The sequence below is a fragment of the Bubalus kerabau genome, chromosome 22, assembly GCF_029407905.1.
Source record: "Bubalus kerabau isolate K-KA32 ecotype Philippines breed swamp buffalo chromosome 22, PCC_UOA_SB_1v2, whole genome shotgun sequence".
Classification (NCBI taxonomy): domain Eukaryota; kingdom Metazoa; phylum Chordata; class Mammalia; order Artiodactyla; family Bovidae; genus Bubalus; species Bubalus kerabau.
This window is the reverse complement of record NC_073645.1, coordinates 19,852,671-19,872,537: the sequence shown is the minus strand read 5'-3', so window position 1 is coordinate 19,872,537 and position 19,867 is coordinate 19,852,671. Positions and strand designations below refer to the sequence as shown.

Sequence of the window (19,867 nt, the reverse complement as noted above, 5' to 3'; positions counted from 1 at the left end):
TAAGAAATTAAAAAAGTTTTCTAGATTCTCTGAGAAATAAACAGAGACTGTGGAGAAGAAAAGAGAGCATATATTATGTAGAAAGAAGATTCTCACGTGTTAAAGAAAGATAAGGAGACCTCCGAAAGTATAAATCTCTTCAGTTTAGGGAGAAACCTTATTTTCTGTGTAGGCTGAGAAGTATCAGCATTATAAGGAATGAAATGCTCTTGCTGTTAAAATGTTGCAGCTACTGGAATATGAGGGATGGGATGGGGAGGGAGGTGGGAGCGGGGTTCAGGATGGGGAACACACGTACACCCATGGCTGATTCATGTCAATACATGGCAAAAACCACTACAATATTGTAAAGTAATTAGCCTCCAATTAAAATAATTAATTTTTTAAAAAAGAAAGAAATACAGAAAGGCATCTTTTAAAAAAAAGCATTGACTACAAAAGGCATATAATTACTAGAAGAGGAAAAGTAAGATCATGGCACCTGGTCCCATCACTTAATGGCAAATAGATGGGGAAACATGGAAACAGTGACAGACTTTATTTTCTGAGGCTCCAAAATCACTGCAGATGGTGACTGTAGCCATGAAATTAAAAGACGCTTGCTCCTTGGAAGAAAAGCTATGACCAACCTAGATAGCATATTAAAAAGCAGAGACATTACTTTGCCAACAAAGGTCTGTCTAGTCAAAGCTATGGTTTTTCCAGTAGTCATGTATGGATGTGAGAGTTGGACTGTAAAGAAAGCTGAGCGCTGAAGAATTGATGCTTTTGAACTGTAGTGTTGGAGAAGACTCTTGAGAGTCCCTTGAACAGCAAGGGGATCAAACCAGTCAATCCTAATGGAAATTAACTCTGAATATTCACTGAAGGACTGAAGCTGAAGCTCCAATACTTTGGCCACCTGATGTGAAAAGCCAACTCATTGGATAAGATTCTGATGCTGGGAAATATTGAAGGCAGGAGGACAAGGGGGACAACAGAGGATGAGATGGTTGGATGGCATCACCGACTCGATGGACATGAATTTTAGCGAACTCCAGGTGATAGTTAGGAGCAGGGAAGCCTGGTGTGCTGCAGTCCATGGAGTCGCAAAGAGTCATACGATTATGTGACTGAACAACAACAAAGGCAAGTGATTGAGCAATTAAGTTTTTGTACAAAATTCTTATTTAAATTTTTTTCATGCCAAATTCCTAATATAACTATTTCTAAAAATATATATATATATATTTCTATCTAAATATTTCTTTTCATTAGGTTCATGAACTGCTAATTTTCATAATGTGCTCTGAAATACACATAAAATTTGTTTCCTTGATTATAAGTATAATATATATTCATTTCTGCAATCTAGAAGAGAGTATAGGAAAGAAAATAAAAATAAGCCTATGTCCTACTATCCAGAGATAATTATTAACTCTGATATATTTCCCAGACTTTTTATCTATATACACACATGTCTGTACTTATTCATTGATAAATTCCTTCACTCATTATATATTTTTATAAAGATAGGATCATATGAAATTTCACATTCTGCTTTTTTTTTTAACTTCACATTCTGCACTCTCCCCCAGATCATTTAAATATTCCTTGAAAACATAATTTTAATGGCTATTTAATACTTCATCATACTTTTGCCCTCACTAGATTACTAATATCCTCAAAAGGTGAATTAACAAAATAAGTATACAAGTAAATATACAAGTTATAATTTATGTTACAAGAATTCTAAACATAATCACAAATAAACTGTTGGTTACCTTTCTATACATGGTCGTCAGTGCTGGATTTAAAGGTTCCTTGCTTATGTTTAGTCTGAAATTCCATGACCGTCTAATAGGTGAAGGTAATGACATTATTTCTCCACTTTCTTCAAACCAACACTTTCCCTATTAAAAGTATTTAAGAATGTAGTAATTAAATACTACACTAAAAACAAATGTCACATACTGCCAGTGAGTGATTTAGCTTATCAGGTAGTGAACTTGCCTCTTCTAGTTTAAGCAGACGATTTTCCATTTTGTTGCAGGTCTTTTTATATATTTCTGGCTTTTTCTGAATATAGAATCCTTCTTCTTCTAAAATGCGTGGCATCATATCTTCTGGCAGTTTAAGCTGGTTGATCACTTAATAACAAAACCTAGATGTTACTTTCAAGTCCAAAACAGTAAACTGGGATTGACCAAACAAGAAGCAAAAGAGGAATATCATATACTCTACCACTAAAGTCTACCATTCTATCTACTAGTGTGGGCAGGAATCCCTTAGAAGAAATTGAGTAGCCATCATAGTCAACAAAAGAGTCTGAAATGCAGTACTTGGATGCAATCTCAAAAATGACAGAATGATCTCTGTTTGTTTCCAAGGCAAACCATTCAATATCACAGTAATCCAAGCCTATGCCCCAACCAGTAACGCTGAAGAAGCTGAAGTTGAACAGTTCTGTGAAGACCTACAAGACTTTTGAGAACTAAAACCCAAAAAAGATGTCCTTTTCATTATAGGGGACTGGAATGCAAAAGTAGGAAGTTAAGAAACACCTGGAGTAACAGGCAAATTTGGCCTTGGAGTATAGAATGAAGCAGGGCAAAAGCTAAGAGTTTTGCCAAGAGAACACACTGGTCATAGGAAACACTCTCTTCTGATAACACAAGAGAAGACTCTACACATGGACATCACCAGATGGTCAACACCGAAATCAGATTGATTATATTCTTTGCAGCCAAAGATGGAGAAGCTCTATAGAGTCAGCAAAAACAAGACAGGGAGCTGACCATGGCTCAGATCATGAACTCCTCATTGCCAAATTCCGACTGAAATTTAAGAAAGTGGGGAAAACCACTAGACCATTCAGGTATGACCTAAATCAAATCCCTGATGATTATACACTGGAAGCGAGAAATAGATTTAAGGGACTAGATCTGATAGAGTGCCTGAAGAACTATGGATGGAGGTTTGTGACATTATACAGGAGACAGGAATCAAGACCATCCCCAAGAAAAAGAAATGCTAAAAAGCAAAATGGCTGTCTGAGGAGGCCTTACAAATAGCTGTGAAAAGAAGAGAAGCAAAAAGCAAAGGAGAAAAGGAAAGATATACCCATTTGAATGCAGAGTTCCAAAGAACAGCAAGGAGAGATGAGAAAGGCTTCCTTAGCAATCAATGCAAAGAAATAGAGGAAAACAAGAGAATGGGAAAGACTAGAGATCTCTTCAAGAAAATTAGAGATACCAAGGGAACATTTCATTCAAAGATAGGCTCAATAAAGGACAGAAATGGTATGGACCTAACAGAAGGAGAAAGTATTAAGAAGAGGTGGCAAGAATACACAGAAGAACTGTACAAAAAAGATCTTCAGGAGGGGCGGGGCGCCGCCCCCGGAAGTACTTCCCCCTATGGGTGGGGGCCTGCCGGAAGTGGCTTAGCGGCAGGGAGGGGTTCTTTACCGGGTCTGGCAGCTGAAGCTCGGCGTTAGGGTTACCCCTGCAGCGACGCCCCCTGGTCCCACCGGTACCACTGCTGCTCCCGCCCCTTCGTTTCTCGGCCGCGCAATGGGCACCCGCGACGACGAGTACGACTACCTCTTCAAAGTTGTTCTTATTGGAGATTCTGGTGTTGGAAAGAGTAATCTCCTGTCTCGATTTACTCGAAAAGAGTTTAATCTCGAAAGCAAGAACACCATTGGAGTAGAGTTTGCAACAAGAAGCATCCAGGTTGATGGGAAAACAATAAAGGCACAGATATGGGACACAGCAGGGCAAGAACGATACCGCGCTATAACATCAGCATACTATCGTGGAGCTGTAGGTGCCTTATTGGTTTATGACATTGCTAAACATCTCACATATGAAAATGTAGAGCGATGGCTGAAAGAACTAAGAGATCACGCTGATAGTAACATTGTTATCATGCTTGTGGGCAATAAGAGTGATTTGCGCCATCTCAGGGCAGTTCCTACAGATGAAGCAAGAGCTTTTGCAGAAAAAAATGGTTTGTCATTCATTGAGACATCTGCTCTAGACTCTACAAATGTGGAAGCTGCTTTTCAGACAATCTTGACAGAGATATACCGCATTGTTTCTCAGAAGCAAATGTCAGACAGACGTGAAAATGACATGTCTCCAAGCAACAATGTGGTTCCTATTCATGTTCCACCAACCACTGAAAACAAGCCAAAGGTGCAGTGCTGTCAGAACATATAAGGCGTTTCTCTTCTCCCCTAGAAGGCTGTGTATAGTCCAATTCCCAGGTCTGAGATTTAAATATATTTGTAATTCTTGTGGTCATTTTTGTGTTTTATTACTTCCTCATACTTATGAATTTTTCCATGTCTCAAGTCTTTTGATTTTAGCTTTATAAAATCATCCATTTGTCCCGAATGACTGCAGCTTTTTTTCATGCTATGGCTTCACTAGCCTTAGTTTAATAAACTGAATGTTTGGATTCCTCAATTATTGTTTACTTTTCATCATGGAAGCTGTCACTGTAGGACATAATAGAACTTGATCCCTTGAAGCTCAGACCTGTTGGTCTTGATTAAATCAAATTAAGAAGACTGTAGAAATAAGCTATCATTTTGCCACAGAGCAGCTTATAATTAACACACTCTTCTCTCAGTGCAGAGTATATTTCCATAAATCTAAGAATTGCCCTATAAACATAGCAGAATTTTGAGAGCTTATAAATTTTCCATTATTCTGGAAGTCAATTTCTAAAATGCCTTAATAGGATTATATAGTTTAGTAAATTTTGTTTTTTAATTTTTGTAAACATCAAAGTTGATTAGAGAGGGGGGAACACTTTTTTCTGGACAAGAATTATCTTAATAAACACAAAAGACTGTGATGATTTCAGTAGTAGCACGGTTATGGGGCCATAAGTCACACAATGCTGCCTGGCAGGCTGGGAACCGGAGAGACTGGTGGAATTCCATCTGAGGTGCCTTTGTTACAGTGATCAGGCAGCCCAAGTCATTTAACTTCTCTAATTTCCCAGCAGTATATTATATGGCATTTTATTGCTCAGGCAATAACTGGTTTAATGCGCTTAGTCTCTGATGGCAAAGTGTTAATTTTGTCTTAAAACCTTCCAGTAAATGCAACCTAGTTTTATCACCATAGCCACCAGCAGGCATGGATAATTATTTTAACAATGCTGATTTTTGAGTTTTGTAGTGTATTATGGAATATAGTCCAGTTAAATATCTGGTTTCAGTATGTTAAAGAATACAAGAGAGGTTAATTTCTGCTCAAGTGGTACCACTTAAAAGGCATGTATTCTTTTAGTATATAAGATGAAATAGTACCTTGAGTTTAAATAGAATGCATTAGGCATTGTACAAACCTGAAAGTTTTCTTCCACTACATTATTGAAATCAATGGAGCAACTCATTTTTCATTCTGAAATGTGCACACTAATATTTAGTTTTATTTTTTTGTGGATAATATTAAGCACTTAACTCTGAAGTGTTCTGAAAGTTGTGTCAACTAAAGTGATACGATTCAGGATGGTGGAATATCCCCAAAATATACATGTGTGTGGGCTTGCCTAGATTACTATGTTTCATAGTTAATCTGTCTTTTGCGGTGCTCATGACGTGTGGGGCGCACGGAAGGCATTGCTGTGGTCAGTCTATTTAGTTTTCCTCTGTAGCCCTTTTATTATTTTGGTGTATTGGTTATGAAGATACTACTATCTCCTTGTAAATCGCTACTTTGTATTTTATGCATGCTCTGTAACTTGATTTTTTTTTTTAAGTTACTGATTTGGAATATATTCACATTCTAATAAACAGTTATAGGGGGAAAAAAAAAAAAAAAGATCTTCATGACCCAGATAATCATGATGGTGTGATCACTAACCTAGAGCCAGACATCCTGGAATGTGAAGTCAAGTGGGCCTTAGAAAGCATCACTCTGAACAAAGCTAGTGGAGGTGATGGAATTCCAGTTGAGCTATTTCAAATCCTGGAAGATGATGCTGCACTCAATATGCCAGCAAATTTGGAAAACTCAGCAGTGGTCACAGGACTGGAAAAGGCCAGTTTTCATTTCAATCACAAAGTAAGGCAATGTCAAAGATTGCTCCAACTACCACACAATTGCACTCATCTCACAAGCTAGTAAAATAACACTCAAAATTCTCCAAGCCAGGCTTTAGCAATACGTGAACTGTGAACTTCCAGATGTTCAAGCTGGTTTTAGAAAAGGCAGAGGAACCAGAGATCAAACTGCCAACATCTGCTGGATCATGGAAAAAGCAAGAGAGTTCCAGAAAAACATCTATTTCTGCTTTATTGACTATGCCAAAGCCTTTGACTGTGTGGATCACAATAAACTTTGGAAAATTCTGAAGAGATGGGAATACCAGACCACCTGACCTGCCTCTTGAGAAACCTGTATGCAGGTCAGGAAGCAATAGTTAGAATTGGACATGGAACAACAGACTGGTTCCAAATCGGGAAAGGAGTACGTCAAGGCTGTCTATTGTCACCCTGCTTATTTAACTTATATGCAGAGTACATCATGAGAAATGCTGGGCTGGAAGAAGCACAAGCTGGAATCAAGATTGCCAGGAGAAATATCAATAACTTCAGGTATGCAGATAACATGGCAGAAAGTGAAGAACTAAAGAGCCTCTTGATGCAAGTGAAAGAGGAGAGTGAAAAAGTTGGCTTAATGCTCAACATTCAGAAAATTAAAATCATGGCATCCAGTCCCATCACTTCATGGCAGATAGATGGGAAAACCGTGGAAACAGTGGCTGACTATTTTTGGGGACTCCAAAATCACTGCAGATGGTGATTGCAGCCATGAAATTAAAAGACGCTTACTCCTTGGAAGGAAAGTTATGACCAACCTAGATAGCATATTCAAAAGCAGAGACATTACTTTGCCAACAAAGGTCCATCTAGTTGAGGCTGTAGTTTTTCCAGTAGTCATACATGAATGTGAGAGTGGTACTATAAAGAAAGCTGAGCACAGAAGAATTGATGCTTTTGAACTGTGGTGTTGGAGAAGACTCTTGAGAGTCCCTTGGACTGCAAGGAGGTCCAACCAGTCCATCCTAAAGGAGATCAGTCCTGAGTGTTCATCGGAAGGACTGATGTTGAAGCTGAAACTCCAATACTTTGGCCACCTGATGCAAAGAGCTGACTCATTTGAAAAGACCATGATGCTGGGAAAGATTGAAGGCATAGGAGAAGGGGATGACAGAGGATGAGATGGTTGGATGGCATCATGGACTCAGTGGACATGAGTTTGAGTAAACTCCAGGAGTTGGTGATGGATAGGGAGGCCTGGCGTGCTGCGGTCCATGAGGTTGCAAAGAGTCGGACACGACTGAGCGACTGAACTGAACTGAAAGTCTACCAGAAAGTCAAATACACAGACACACACACACACACACACACACACGACAATGAATGAGCTCTTTTAACCAATTCCCTTAAACTCAGAGAATGCACAAGGAATATTTACAAAAAACTTTCTATAATTTTAGATCATTACTTTTTATCTATCCACCATACAAAGAAGCTATTATCCTACACTATGATTCATTAATGACTTGAATATTTTATCATGAAAAAAATGATATCATGAAAAAAAATCTCCTTTACCTGGAGAACTACTTGGAACAAAAATATTTGCCTGTTGTTTTTTTATTTGTTCTTGGTCATCTTCATAATCAGCAGCCTTTACTTCAAGTAAATCTGGGAAAATGACTTCTTCCACAAAATCTTCATCTTGGCCCTCAGCAAAGTTCTGTAAATCATTACCAAGTGAAAAATATTTGTGGTAACTACCATTACTGATCTCTGTTGAGTCCCAAAAGAAAAATAAGTATACATGCTTGTCCCCAATGATTAATGTGCAGATAAATAAAATGTACTAAAATCCTGCCATTAAGTCTTTCTGATCTAAGCCACCCAGTTCAAGTTCAAGTTCACCATGTTACAGTGAACTTTCATTGAACATTGAAGAACTCCCTTAAGGCTTAATATCATAAACTATGATCTTCCTATAGCCCTTCATTGCAATTCTCAACAAAATACTACTGAAAAAAACTACAATTCAAGTCTCTCCTCTCCTATGGAAAAATGTTCTGAGATATTGATCTATGATAGTCCAATGGTTGAGAATTCACAGTACAGGGCAAAGTCTAGGGACAAGTCATGTGGTCTTCAGCCCCATTTTTTTCGCCATTCAGAAAGCAGTGCTACCTAAGGAAATGTGGAGCAGTCATGTTCTTTTCTGGATGCTATTTAAGAAAAAAAGAAAGAAAAGTAGAAACACAAGTAGAAGTCTGAGACAGATGATCAATTATTTCTGAAATATGATATATAAAAGTTTCAAACAATGGCAATATTGAAGTAGATATATTACTAAATGTGAAAATGTATACTTTTATATCATATCAGAAATTTTATATGTCTCTTCACACACAAAAAATCACCATTTTAGATGACTGTAGTTGTCTAACTTAAAATCTACATATATTGAAAGAAAGAAGGAGACAGAGTATGCAAGTCATGTAAATAAAAATCCCTTAATTTTTGAAAACATACAGTTAGGGACAAATAATTAAATAAAAAGAATTAATCATAGAATTCCTTTGAATAGATAACTGTACATGGCCTTGATCAACTCTGACAAAATTGAGTAACATGGTTAAGTATCATCTAGGTTCATATCACGTCATCGCATCATCATACTTTCTGTATATATCTCTGTCATGAAATAAAAAAGGATTTTTAAAATCAGAAATTTTGTGGCATTTTTTTTCAAAAGCCAAACAAGATATGACACTGACACCTCGAGCAAGATTTGAGGTATCTTCACATAGGGGATCTCTTTGAAGATTTCAACCACAAAGAGGGGCTCTTTGTACCTTCCAGAGGTCCCATTACCAAGCTACCCCTGGCAGGGCTTTAAACCTGGCTTCAGAGCTGAGATCTGCCCTGACAGCTGAGTAACATCAAGCTCTCATCTTAAATCCCAGATTTTTATTCGTGACTATGTAGATCTCTTTCATAAACCCTATCCTACTGAATCTGCCTATATTTTCAGGAGGAACAAACCCAACCTGCTCTGCAGATTGGCCTATAGCTGAGTCTTCTTCACCACTCAGAATGAAAAATGAAAGACCTTCATCCAGTGGAACTTCAGCCTGTGGGTTAAACAACAGTAAGCCAGTATTCAGTGTTGAAATGAATATAAATAGACTCTCACTTTTCAATACCATAAAGGAATCTTTTAAATGTAAATCACCTATCACTTCTTTCTCACATACTTTTAATGGATTGTTTTTAGAGAGATTTGGGAGAAGAATCAATCTATCAATCAGTCAATCAATAAAACTGCTAGTTCCGAGGAGACAAAGAATTTTAAAAAATGCAAAATACAAAAGCTTATCCTATATATTTGTATCTACAACAGCTGGCTCATTAACTTTCAACAATACTTATATATAAATTGTCAGTATATACTTTTACTTCCCTTTGTCTCTGCTCTTTGCAAAATCATTTGCTAAAATTCTCAACTTCCTGAGCAGCTATGCCAATTTAGTAGTTTGTAATGGAAATTCTTAGAAGCCAATTTCTCTTCCTTTTCACCTCTTTTCTTGACATTCAATGAAGTGATCTTGACAAATTTACTTTTTTTTTTAGTATATAGTTAAATTATATCAAATCTAGGCACACTTTTATTCATTTGTTGAATGAATAACATATATACAAACATCTTTTATTTAGTCTATTTTTACTTTAAAGTTAATTAAAATAATTTGTACTAAGAGTCCAAGAAGGACCCTACAAAGAGAACAAAGATGAATTTTGTAAAAACCCAAGAAACGATCATTGCATTTTAAAGTTTGTAGGGTTTAATACTCTCATTGCTTATGGCAAAAATGACTAGTTGTTCATGATTGTCTTTTTTCCTATCTCTAATAATAGAATCTTTTAACTAGATATCTAGACAATGCACCCATGTTCTTTTAGTGGAAATAAGGTGTGCAAATTGCAGGTCTTGTCCTGCAAGAGATCAATCTGCAATCCTATGGCTCTCTTCCTCCTGCCTTGCCTTTGGCCAGCAAATGAAAACTCTGGAGTTTGCCACTGGACTCAGGGATGGAGACCAAGTGTTGAAGAGGCAGAACTCTCCTAGCAGCCTGGCGTGTGTGCATACAAGTCGCTTCAGTATGACTCTTTGTGACCCTATGGACTGTAGCCTGCCAGGATCCTCCGTCCATGGGATTCTCCAGGCAAGAATACTAGAGTGGGTTGCCATGCCCTTCTCCACCTAGCAGACTGGACTGCTACTGCTGCTGCTAAGTCGCTTCAGTCGTGTCCGACTCTGTGTGACCCATAGATGGCAGCCCACCAGGCTCTGCCGTCCCTGGGATTCTCCAGGCAAGAACACTGGAATGGGTTGCCATTTCCTTCTCCAATGCATGAAAGTGAAAAGTGAAAGTGAAAGTGAAGTCGCGTCCAACTTGTAGGGACCCCATGGACTGCAGCCTACCAGGCTCTTCCATCCATGGGATTTTCTAGGCAAGAGTACTGGAGTAGGGTGCCATTTGCCTTCTCCATGGCTCCTCCTACTTATCTATTATATTAAAGAGGAATAAAACTTCTATCTTAAAGAAGACATTTTAGTTTGAATCTTTTTGTTAAAGCTGCTTTACCTTTATTCTAAATAACACAGCTCTTTCAAAATGTGAGTTGTTTTGTCATTTCAAGTTTCAAATATATGATTATACATTGGATTTTAGAACAAAATCTGTAAGTCAGGGATCACCTAAAATATTGTATTACAATTTTTTAGGATAAAAAATAATGTCAAGTGGAAATAGAGAGTGACTGAAAACTGGCATAAGAGTGACAAAAATGGTCTAAAATTGGATTATAGTGTTGACTGCATAATTCTGTAAGTTTACTAAAATTCACTGAATCGTACACTTAAAATGGGTGAATTTTTGCTCTGTAAAGTACATCTCCATAAAGGTTAAAAAGGTTAAAAAAGAGTTATTCACCTTAGACCACTGATATATCTTATTATCAATGAGCAGTTGAGTTGACGATTTTTCACCTTGATTAATCTGAAACACAATGCAAATGAAGAGTATGGAAAACTTAATTTCTACAGATATAGATTTAATCATGCTCATATAAGTCTTGGGCCAAAAATGGATAAAAACAAAGATTTCTCAATGTTTTTCTTTTTTAAAAAGTATATACATGTTCTCTCCTGAGATGTCATATATGGTGACCACAAGTAAATCATTTAATTTTTCTTGGCTTTAGGTTTGAAGGAAAAAAAGCAAGGAAAGAATCTAAAGCTTTTTGGATTTAAGGAGTTTTGTTAAAACCGAATTTTAGCTCTTTTCTGGCAAAGAAAAGTTCACCATGACACATGCTGCATTTAAACAGTAAATTTGAAAATAAGAAAGAAAAAAAATTAGCATTACCTTGGCATTTTTTAGCTTTTCTCTTACTTTGCCTCTCAGAGTTTCTATTATGTTTCGATTTTCTTCTATATTCAAATCTGTCAAGAAGCCAACATAATACAGAGCTCATGACACTTTCTTAAAGTATAACTAAACAGCAACAGAGTACTTATTAATAGCTAGCTAATATGCATTTCTTTGGATCCTGACAATTATGAAGACCAAATCACTGCCCCATGAGAGTTCAGAATCTAGGAAACAGAGCTTAGAACCTTCCTCCTTTTCATCTGGAATAGTCCTGCATGATGAGGACTGAATTTTGCAGTGAGGTTAAAAAAAAAAAAAATTGTTAAGAAACCTTTTTTACCTTTTAGGAAAAAAAAAGTCCATGAGAACAGTAATATTCTATATAAACTGTAGACAGTCTACAAAATATATAAATATCAAAGCCATTCTATATAAGCTGCTCTATAGTCTACAACATATATAAATATCAATACTTCAACTTGATTAAACTGAGGAGGAAGCAATCTGAAAAAAAGAGAGGTAAGTCTTCAAGCACTCATTTTTAACATTTCAGTTTTGAAAATTCAGTGTAATACTGCTGACCCCAATTCCTACAAGTTCCTACAAGAAATGAAACAATCCTGTTGAGTATAAAGACTGCTCCAGCTGTTGAGTGCACTCTAAGCCACGTATTATTTTTTTTTTTTAATTTAAATTTATTTTAATTGGAGGCTAATTACTTTACAATATTGTATTGGTTTTGCCATACATCAACATGAATCTGCCACGGGTGTATTATTTTTGATTCATCCATCAGATGATCTACCATATGCACTGAGAAGGACAGGAGTCATGCAGTCCTAAGTACAGAAAATGGAGGACCTAATGGTTATTTTGCCTTGTATTTTTCTTTTTCTTCTCCCTGACTCTGAGTCCGTCAGTTCAGTCCAGTTCAGTCGCTCAGTTGTGTCCGACTCTTTGCGACCCCATGAATCGCAGCACGCCAGGCCTCCCTGTCCATCACCAACCCCTGGAGTTCACCCAGACTCACGTCCATCGAGTCAGTGATGCCATCCAGCCATCTCATCCTCTGTCGTCCCCTTCTCTCCTGCCCCCAATCCCTCCCAGCATCAGAGTCTTTTCCAATGAGTCAACTCTTCGCATGAGGTGCCTTTGAGTACTTAATGATAAATAGAAAATGGTGGAAATAAACGGTGAGCATAAAACTAAATCAGTATAGGTCATGAGAATCTTCTTCTTTCTCTTTTAACTTTTTGGCCATAAGGCATGTGGGATCTTAGTTCCCCCACCAGGGATCAAACCCACGCACTCTTCAGTTGGAAGTGCAGTATTAACCACTGGACCACCAGGGAAGTCCCCAAACATCTTCATTCTTAACTGCAGCATTCTGTGATATAATTTAAAAATTATTAGTTGGTTTGTTTATACTCTATTCCCAGAACTTAGAATGACAGATGGCATATAGTAGGTGCTTAATAAATATGTGCTGGATGAATGAAACAGGGATAAACCATTATTTATATATCTTTCTTCCTGAGATCTGAAGTTTCCTGAAGCATGTTCTAGATCTCTGTATCTTTATGGTTGAACACGGTGTGAATCATGAGGAGATTTTTCCATGTTTGCAGAGAAAAAGAGAGGAAACAAAATATAATTTTATTACATGCACTGACTTTACCATTATTTCCTTATGTCCACTTGTATTAAATATTATATAGGAAGTTTAGTTTCTGTTTGAACTCATCTTTCAAGAAACTGTGTTCCCCAATGAAACTGTGGGGTAGAACTAGTCATTTATATTAAAAAAATAAAGCCCAGCAGTATCAGAGCTGTGGTATACTTATTGAGAACCTTTTGGAAGATGCTTGTCTACATTTTCTTCTACTGCAATGTTATCTGTGTCTTCTGACATCTGCAAGAAAAGAGGGGTAGGGTTACCTTGCATCTTTTTGTTCTGGCATTTAACATCTTTTCATAAGTTCATCAGCCCTTTGAATGGAGAAGAAAATGGCAACCCACTCCAGTATTCTTGCCTGGAGAATCCCAGGGACAGAGGAGCCTGGTGGGCTGCTGTCTATGGAGTTGCACAGAGTCAGACACGACTAAAGTGACTTAGCAGCAGCAGCAGCAATCCTTTGAAAGTTAGCGCCTTTATAATGACAATTCATATCTTTCGCCCATTTTATTAAATTTCACTTTTTTATCAGTTGGTATGATCTCTTTATGGCTTCCCAAGTGGCGCTAATGGTAAAGAATCCATCTGCCAATGCAGGAGAAGGAAGAGATACAGGTTCAGTCCCTGAGTTGGGAAGATCCTGTGGAGAAGGGCACGGCAACCCACTCCAGTATTCTTGCCTGGAAAATTCCATGGCGAGAGAAACCTGGTGGGTTATGGTCCATAGGGTTGCAAATAGCTGGACATGACTGAAGTGACTTAGCATGCAGGCATGAGCTCTTTACACATAGGAGATTTTTAAATTAAGAAATTGCTCTCTGTAATATTTAAAAGAACATTTTAATGACAAAATCCAGTAGTTAGTTCTTAGTGTTCATATATTGCCTACTTCATGTATCTTTTAGGAAGATCAAATGAGATCAACAAATAAAAATACTTTGAAACTCAACACCATATCAATGTTGGCTATTACTTGAGTACTCTGTAGCATGTGATAACTTTCTAAAAGCTTTCCAGATCCTTGTCCTCTATCATTCTACCTCTCTGGTCACTTACTCCTTGTATCCTTCATTGGTCACACTTCTCTTAATAGCTTAAATGTGGGTACATTCAAAGGCTTTGCAGAATGTATATATTCCCATGACTTCCTAAATGTGTCTCTAACCTTGACTGCTCTCCTGAATACCATATTTCTAGTTGCCTAGTGGTATTTCTAATTTAATATCCTACCATCATCAAAAACTCAACATGTTAAAATCAGCATTTATTTCCTTCACCACTTTTTAAACCTCAATATTCCAAAATGAAACCATACTAGCAATGTTAAACTCTTTTTCAGCACAATATGGGTAAGTTTGGTTTTCATTTGAAGTTAAAAAAATAGAATAGCAAAAGACTCTTTAAACAACAACTGTACATGCTAACCAAACTAGTGTGCAGCTGAAGTGGGAGGAGCAAGCAGACACACATCAGATTTATAATCACAGTAAAAACATGGATTCGGGTCAAAAGCCAAAGCAGGGTATTGACATGAGGGTACTGACATGACTGTAGTTACAAGCTTAGTCTATACACTTTCTGAAAGAACTCCAAAATCCACAGTGGTTTCTGTACCACACTTAAGAATTGCTGAAAAAGGTCAATACGAATTAAGATGTTCTGTTCTTATTAAACCTTCAGCATTTTCCTCAACAAAATTAAAAATAATTAATTTTATTCTTGACCAAGGGGACAGCAAACCTTGAAGGTGTGATGGAACATCAATGCCACCCAGTGAGTGATAGAGGTCTCCTTTAATTCCTAATAATATCACCCAACATGCTGGATATACTTTTCATAACTGCCCATCCCCATTTAGAAGACAGGAATAAAATATGAATCTTAATTGGAATTACTATAGGCGACATATAGATACCGGTCCTAAAAATGTTTCAGTTGCTGATTAAAAAAAAGAAAAACTTTTTTTTTAGCAAAGTAAGGAATTGACTGCTGGCTGGCTGAGAGAACAGATAAATAAATATTCAAATAAGGGAACAAATAAATAAGTAAATATATAAATAATTCACCTCTAATACTCTTAATTACATAATTGACAGATCAAACAGTATATCACCCTTAAATTCTCATATTATTTTTTAACATATGAACTGTATGATTTGTATATAAAACCAAATATATCATTTTTTCCAAGATTATCCTACATTTATAATTGAGCTATTTTGTATAATCAAAATCCTTATAAACTCCATTAATACCTTTCTGAAAATATCTTCTTTTCTCTTTGAAATCTTTTTCATGATGCTTCTCTCATTTCCACTTTCTAAATAAATAAGAAATATTTTTAAGAATGATATATTACTGAGAGAAAACAACTATTTTGATGTATAAGATAAACTTATGCTATGTAAATTTTTTAATTTAACTAAAAACTAAACAAAGAAACACACTATTGCTTTTAATACTATTTAGTTATTGATCATCGTAATATTTACTTTTTACTGGTACTGGCATATGGAAAAGGTGGAACTTAACCAAAAAATTCTACAATTAAGTGTGAGACAGCATTATTTAACAGTGTTTCACAAAAACGAGCATGAATTCCATGTTCCATTACTTAAGTTTGAAAATTAGTGTCTTTCAGTTAACTGTGATCTTATTTTCTAAAAGAAAGTCTAGGAACCAAGTCTTGACAAAGGATTTTCTGATCCATGAATCAGTACATGTCTTTGAAAGGCATCAAAATTAAATCATCTATTGTTCTCAGAACTAAGCCTGGAAACATCACAACCTGTTTAGGTCAAGATAGATTGGGTCAAATTCCCTTGAAACTTCTGGTATTATAATATATAAAAACTGAATAGGTGACAAAACAAATTATAAAAGCTGTAGTATATTTTGAAAGATTGTATCCAACACACAATGCAATATAATTTCGCTACCCACAAAATCCATCACAGGATTGATAAAAATGTATTAATCCATATAGCACTGAGAACTATGAGGTCTAGAAACTGGACACAAGTAAGTCCTGTGATGCTGCATTTTATTTAAACCTGAAAATGTATATTGGTGCCTGTACTTATAGTCTCTGCTAGAGAGAAACTCAAAACAGAGCACCTTTCTGTAAGTGAGGCCAAGAAAGCTTCTGTCCACTTCCCCACTTTAAGCCCTGCTCACCGCTCTCCAAAATAAACCTTCAGCTATACTCAGACCAAACTCTTCTTTATATTTCCTGGCATTTCCATTGTTTGATTTTTCCACCTTTCCCTTAATCTAGAGCATTCCACGTTTCAAAGCCTCATTCAAACCTCACATCTTCCAGGATTTTTTTTTTTCCTGATCTCCACTAGCACTAATAATAACGTATTTTTTGTTCATTACAGCCTACCCTGCAAGCTCACTTTCCGCCTGCTCTAAAGTGAGGACAAGAGCTGAGCACTGAACTCATCTGCCCTCCACCAATCCTAGCAAAGTATTCAGCACAGAGTAGGGACTCAATAAATAATACGAACTTGGATTTGAAACAAATCAAGCACTGCTCTCCAACGCTGTATAATGGAATGGTTCTCAGCCTTATCAATTCTCAAAGGTGATGACTAATGGATGGGCCAGATCTTAGGGACTACAAGTCTCAGTGGCCCATGCTGGTCTGGATCTGGCAGTCTGGGGACTCCGCGGGCTCTTTCCACAGAGTAGGGCTGCAACCAGACAAAATATTGCAGTGTCCGACAGGGAAGGGTAAGGACATTTTATGAGTTATTAAGACATTCACCTGGATGGTCGGTGCAGTTCTGCTATGCCTGGGCGGCGAAGTCAGGACGCGCAGTTCACCACGGACTCTGAGCTGTCACCAACCGCCTCGCACCGCTCGCGACGTCTACACCCCGCGCACCCCAAGCCTGCGGAGCTCTTCCTCCTCGGGGCTGGAAGTCTAGGCGGTCCAGGAGCATGCGCGATGTGGCCTCTCAGCCAGCCTGGCGGGAGCGCGCGCCGAGCCTGAATCTTCCGGAATCTTCGGTGCGCTACTTCTGCTCACCTGGCTGTCAGGGCTTGGGACTCACCCTCGTCTCAGCCTAGCGTGCCTGGTGGGAGCCGCGGGTTTTGATCACCCGCCGCTGAGCTTGTGCCTCAGTAGCCGCAGTTGCCCTGGTGGCTGTTCTGGAAGAGATCTGAAAGCGGGCTGGCCTAGATCGTGACAGCCCCACATCTCTCGTCCTGGTTTAGAATTGTATCCCCAACCGGTAAGTATCGGCCGCACGCTCCCCGGCCTGCGCGGGCCCGGGGTAACCACCCGAGTCGCCTCTGAGCAGGTGTTCCTGGCGGAGGATGCTCCCCAGCTGCCCGTGGAAGTGCGGTCGCCCACGCCGTCCAGATGCGCCTGGGAGCCTGCGACCTGCTTCGCTCTGCGCTGCCTCTGCCTTGCCGCGAGGAGAGATTCTTTGAGTTCAGGCGCTTTGGGTGTGGCATCTCAAAAGACCGCCCGGGATATGCAGGGTGGCGGGAGAAGGGGAGGTCTTTCTCTTTCCGGAGCCTGCTATTAGTGTAATCAATTTATTTTTCAAGCTTAAAATAGGGCATGCTGGACACGCTCACTCGAGTCATGTCATCTTTGCTTAATAATAATAATAAACTTTACATTGTTTTATCTTCGTTTCCCAGTGATGGATCGCCGTGTTAAAATAAAGAGTTAAATAAAATGTTCTGTGGTTGGACATATGTCCTGGCAAACTCTTGGCGGGGGCGTGGTGGGAAGTGAGGAAACTTGCTAGTATGGAAAGCCGCACGGCGGTGCTATCTATGTACGCTTTCGTTCATTCAAACGTTTAGCAAATGTTTATTAGCTGCTTTCTCTGTAATTGGAGAAGGCAATGGCACCTCACTCCAGTACTCTTGCCTGGAAAATCCCATGGATGGAGGAGCCTGGAGGGCTGCAGTCCATGGGGTCGCTGAGGGTCGGACACGACGGAGCGACTTCCCTTTCCCTTTCCCTTTCTCTGTAAGGCGTTGTGCTTAGCTCTTTAATTCTAGAGAAACTTAGAAAGTGTTTAAAACTTCTAACAAACCTTGTACATTTAGGGGAGGGGAGATGTGGAAGTAAAGAAACTGCTGCAAAGCTAATGTTCCAGGTTATACTGGTACATTATGACATAAGTAGAAATAGACCTGAAGTTCTACTCACCTAATAATCTGAAATAATGCATACAGATAAACGTGTCCAAACCTCGAAATCATTTGGCCAAACTGTCATTCTGAATAAAATCCTCACTGCGTCTCCCATCTTGATTTTGTAGGGCTCTTCTGTATAGGAATTCAGGAAAAATGATAGTGGAGAAAGAGAGAAAAATTCTAGAAATACTTCCTTTAAATAGCAACGTTATGGAGAATGTGGGCATGTGCAAATAATATGTAGTCTGTGGTGTTCCTTAAGTACACCTAACTCCTGGAATGATTATTATATTAATACAGTGTCTTCTGAGTTCACTGGCTCCTAATCCTGCCCATTTAGTTCTTCAGGTTAAGCTTTGAATACTCCAGAAACTCTTCAGATAGGACACCATGATTATGGGCTAGTTATTTTTCTTTTCTTTTCCACTTGAGTCTTTGTCTCAGTGTGAACCTGTGCTGTGCTTAGTCGCTCAGTTGTGTTTGACTCTTTGTGACCCCATGGACTGTAACCCGCCAGGCTCCTCGGTCCATGAGATTCTTCTCCAGGCAAGAATGCTGGAGTGGGTTGCCATTCCCTCCTCTAGGGAATCTTCCAACACAGGAATTGAACCCAGGTCTCCCACATTGTATGCAGATTCTTTACCATCTGAGCCACCAGGGAATCTCATGAATACTGGAGTGGGTAGCCTATCCCTTCTCCAGATGATCTTCCTGACCCAGGAATTGAAGCAGGGTCTCCTGCATTGTAGGCAGATTCTTTACCAGCTGAGCTACCAGGGAAGCCCCAGTGTGAACCTAATTTGGCAGTAAAGACAGCATATTCTATACAGGGTTAACAGATTGTGTTTCTTTAAAAGCCAGATAGTAACTATTTTAGGTTTACTGGCCATATATCCTCTGTCACAGTTAATGAGTCTGCCACTGTAGCCTGAAAGAAGCCATAGGCAACATAAAGAAATGGGCGAGGTTGTGTTCCAGTAAGACTCTATTTACAAAAACATACCGCTTAGCTTCCCAACCCCTGTTCTATACAATTCCCACCTGCTGTGGGTTAATTTTATTTCCTTCCTCAGGGTTGAGACAAAATGAATTTGTACCTTGTCTTATCACAACTTGAGTAATGTGCTGTACCATCACTTGTGATGTAGTCTGTACAAAGACTTCAGCAAAAGAACCCATTAAACAAATGACACCAAGCCATTTACTGCAAGTAATGGATGGTTATTGGAGAAGGCAATGGTACCCCACTCCAGTACTCTTGCCTGGAAACTCCCAGGACGGAGGAGCCTGGTGGGCTGCAGTACATGGGGTCCAGAAGAGTCGGACCCGACTGAGTGACTTCACTTTCACTTTCATGCATTGGAAAAGGAAATGGCAACCCATTCCAGTGTTTTTGCCTGGAGAATCCCAGGAACGGCGGAGCCTGGTGGGCTGCCATCTATGGGTTCGCACAGAGTCGGACACGACTGAAGCGACTTAGCAGCAGCAGCAGCAACGGATGGTTATACAGTTTTAGGAACAGTTTTGTACTGGAAAATGTAACAATTACTG

The 19,867-nt window shown here is 38.7% G+C and overlaps 2 protein-coding genes across 2 annotated transcripts in view; one reads left to right on the top strand and one right to left on the bottom strand.

Moving 5' to 3' along the window:
• Window positions 1-17,896, bottom strand: part of CC2D2B (coiled-coil and C2 domain containing 2B) — a 108,596-nt gene extending 90,700 nt beyond the window's left edge. Inside the window, exons 1-10 of the mRNA XM_055560014.1 lie at window positions 16,923-17,896; window positions 15,406-15,470; window positions 13,327-13,387; window positions 11,470-11,546; window positions 11,034-11,100; window positions 9,088-9,182; window positions 8,844-8,854; window positions 7,622-7,812; window positions 1,993-2,129; window positions 1,764-1,892 (exon numbers count right to left, since the gene is read on the bottom strand). Of these exons, the coding sequence (XP_055415989.1) occupies window positions 1,764-1,892; window positions 1,993-2,129; window positions 7,622-7,812; window positions 8,844-8,854; window positions 9,088-9,182; window positions 11,034-11,100; window positions 11,470-11,546; window positions 13,327-13,387; window positions 15,406-15,447 (810 nt within the window). The 5' untranslated portion in view covers window positions 15,448-15,470; window positions 16,923-17,896. The remainder of the gene's footprint in view (window positions 1-1,763; window positions 1,893-1,992; window positions 2,130-7,621; window positions 7,813-8,843; window positions 8,855-9,087; window positions 9,183-11,033; window positions 11,101-11,469; window positions 11,547-13,326; window positions 13,388-15,405; window positions 15,471-16,922) is intronic.
• LOC129636550 (ras-related protein Rab-11A-like) lies at window positions 3,447-4,454 on the top strand. Its single transcript, XM_055560017.1, has one exon. The coding sequence runs from the start codon at window positions 3,555-3,557 to the stop codon at window positions 4,203-4,205; it is 651 nt and encodes a 216-aa protein (XP_055415992.1). The 5' UTR covers window positions 3,447-3,554; the 3' UTR covers window positions 4,206-4,454.
• Window positions 17,897-19,867: the final 1,971 nt, after the last annotated feature.

Coding starts and splice junctions, on each gene's coding strand:
- LOC129636550 (XM_055560017.1), top strand. CDS start 3,555: ATGGGCACCCGCGACGACGAGTACGACTACCTCTTCAAAGTTGTTCTT.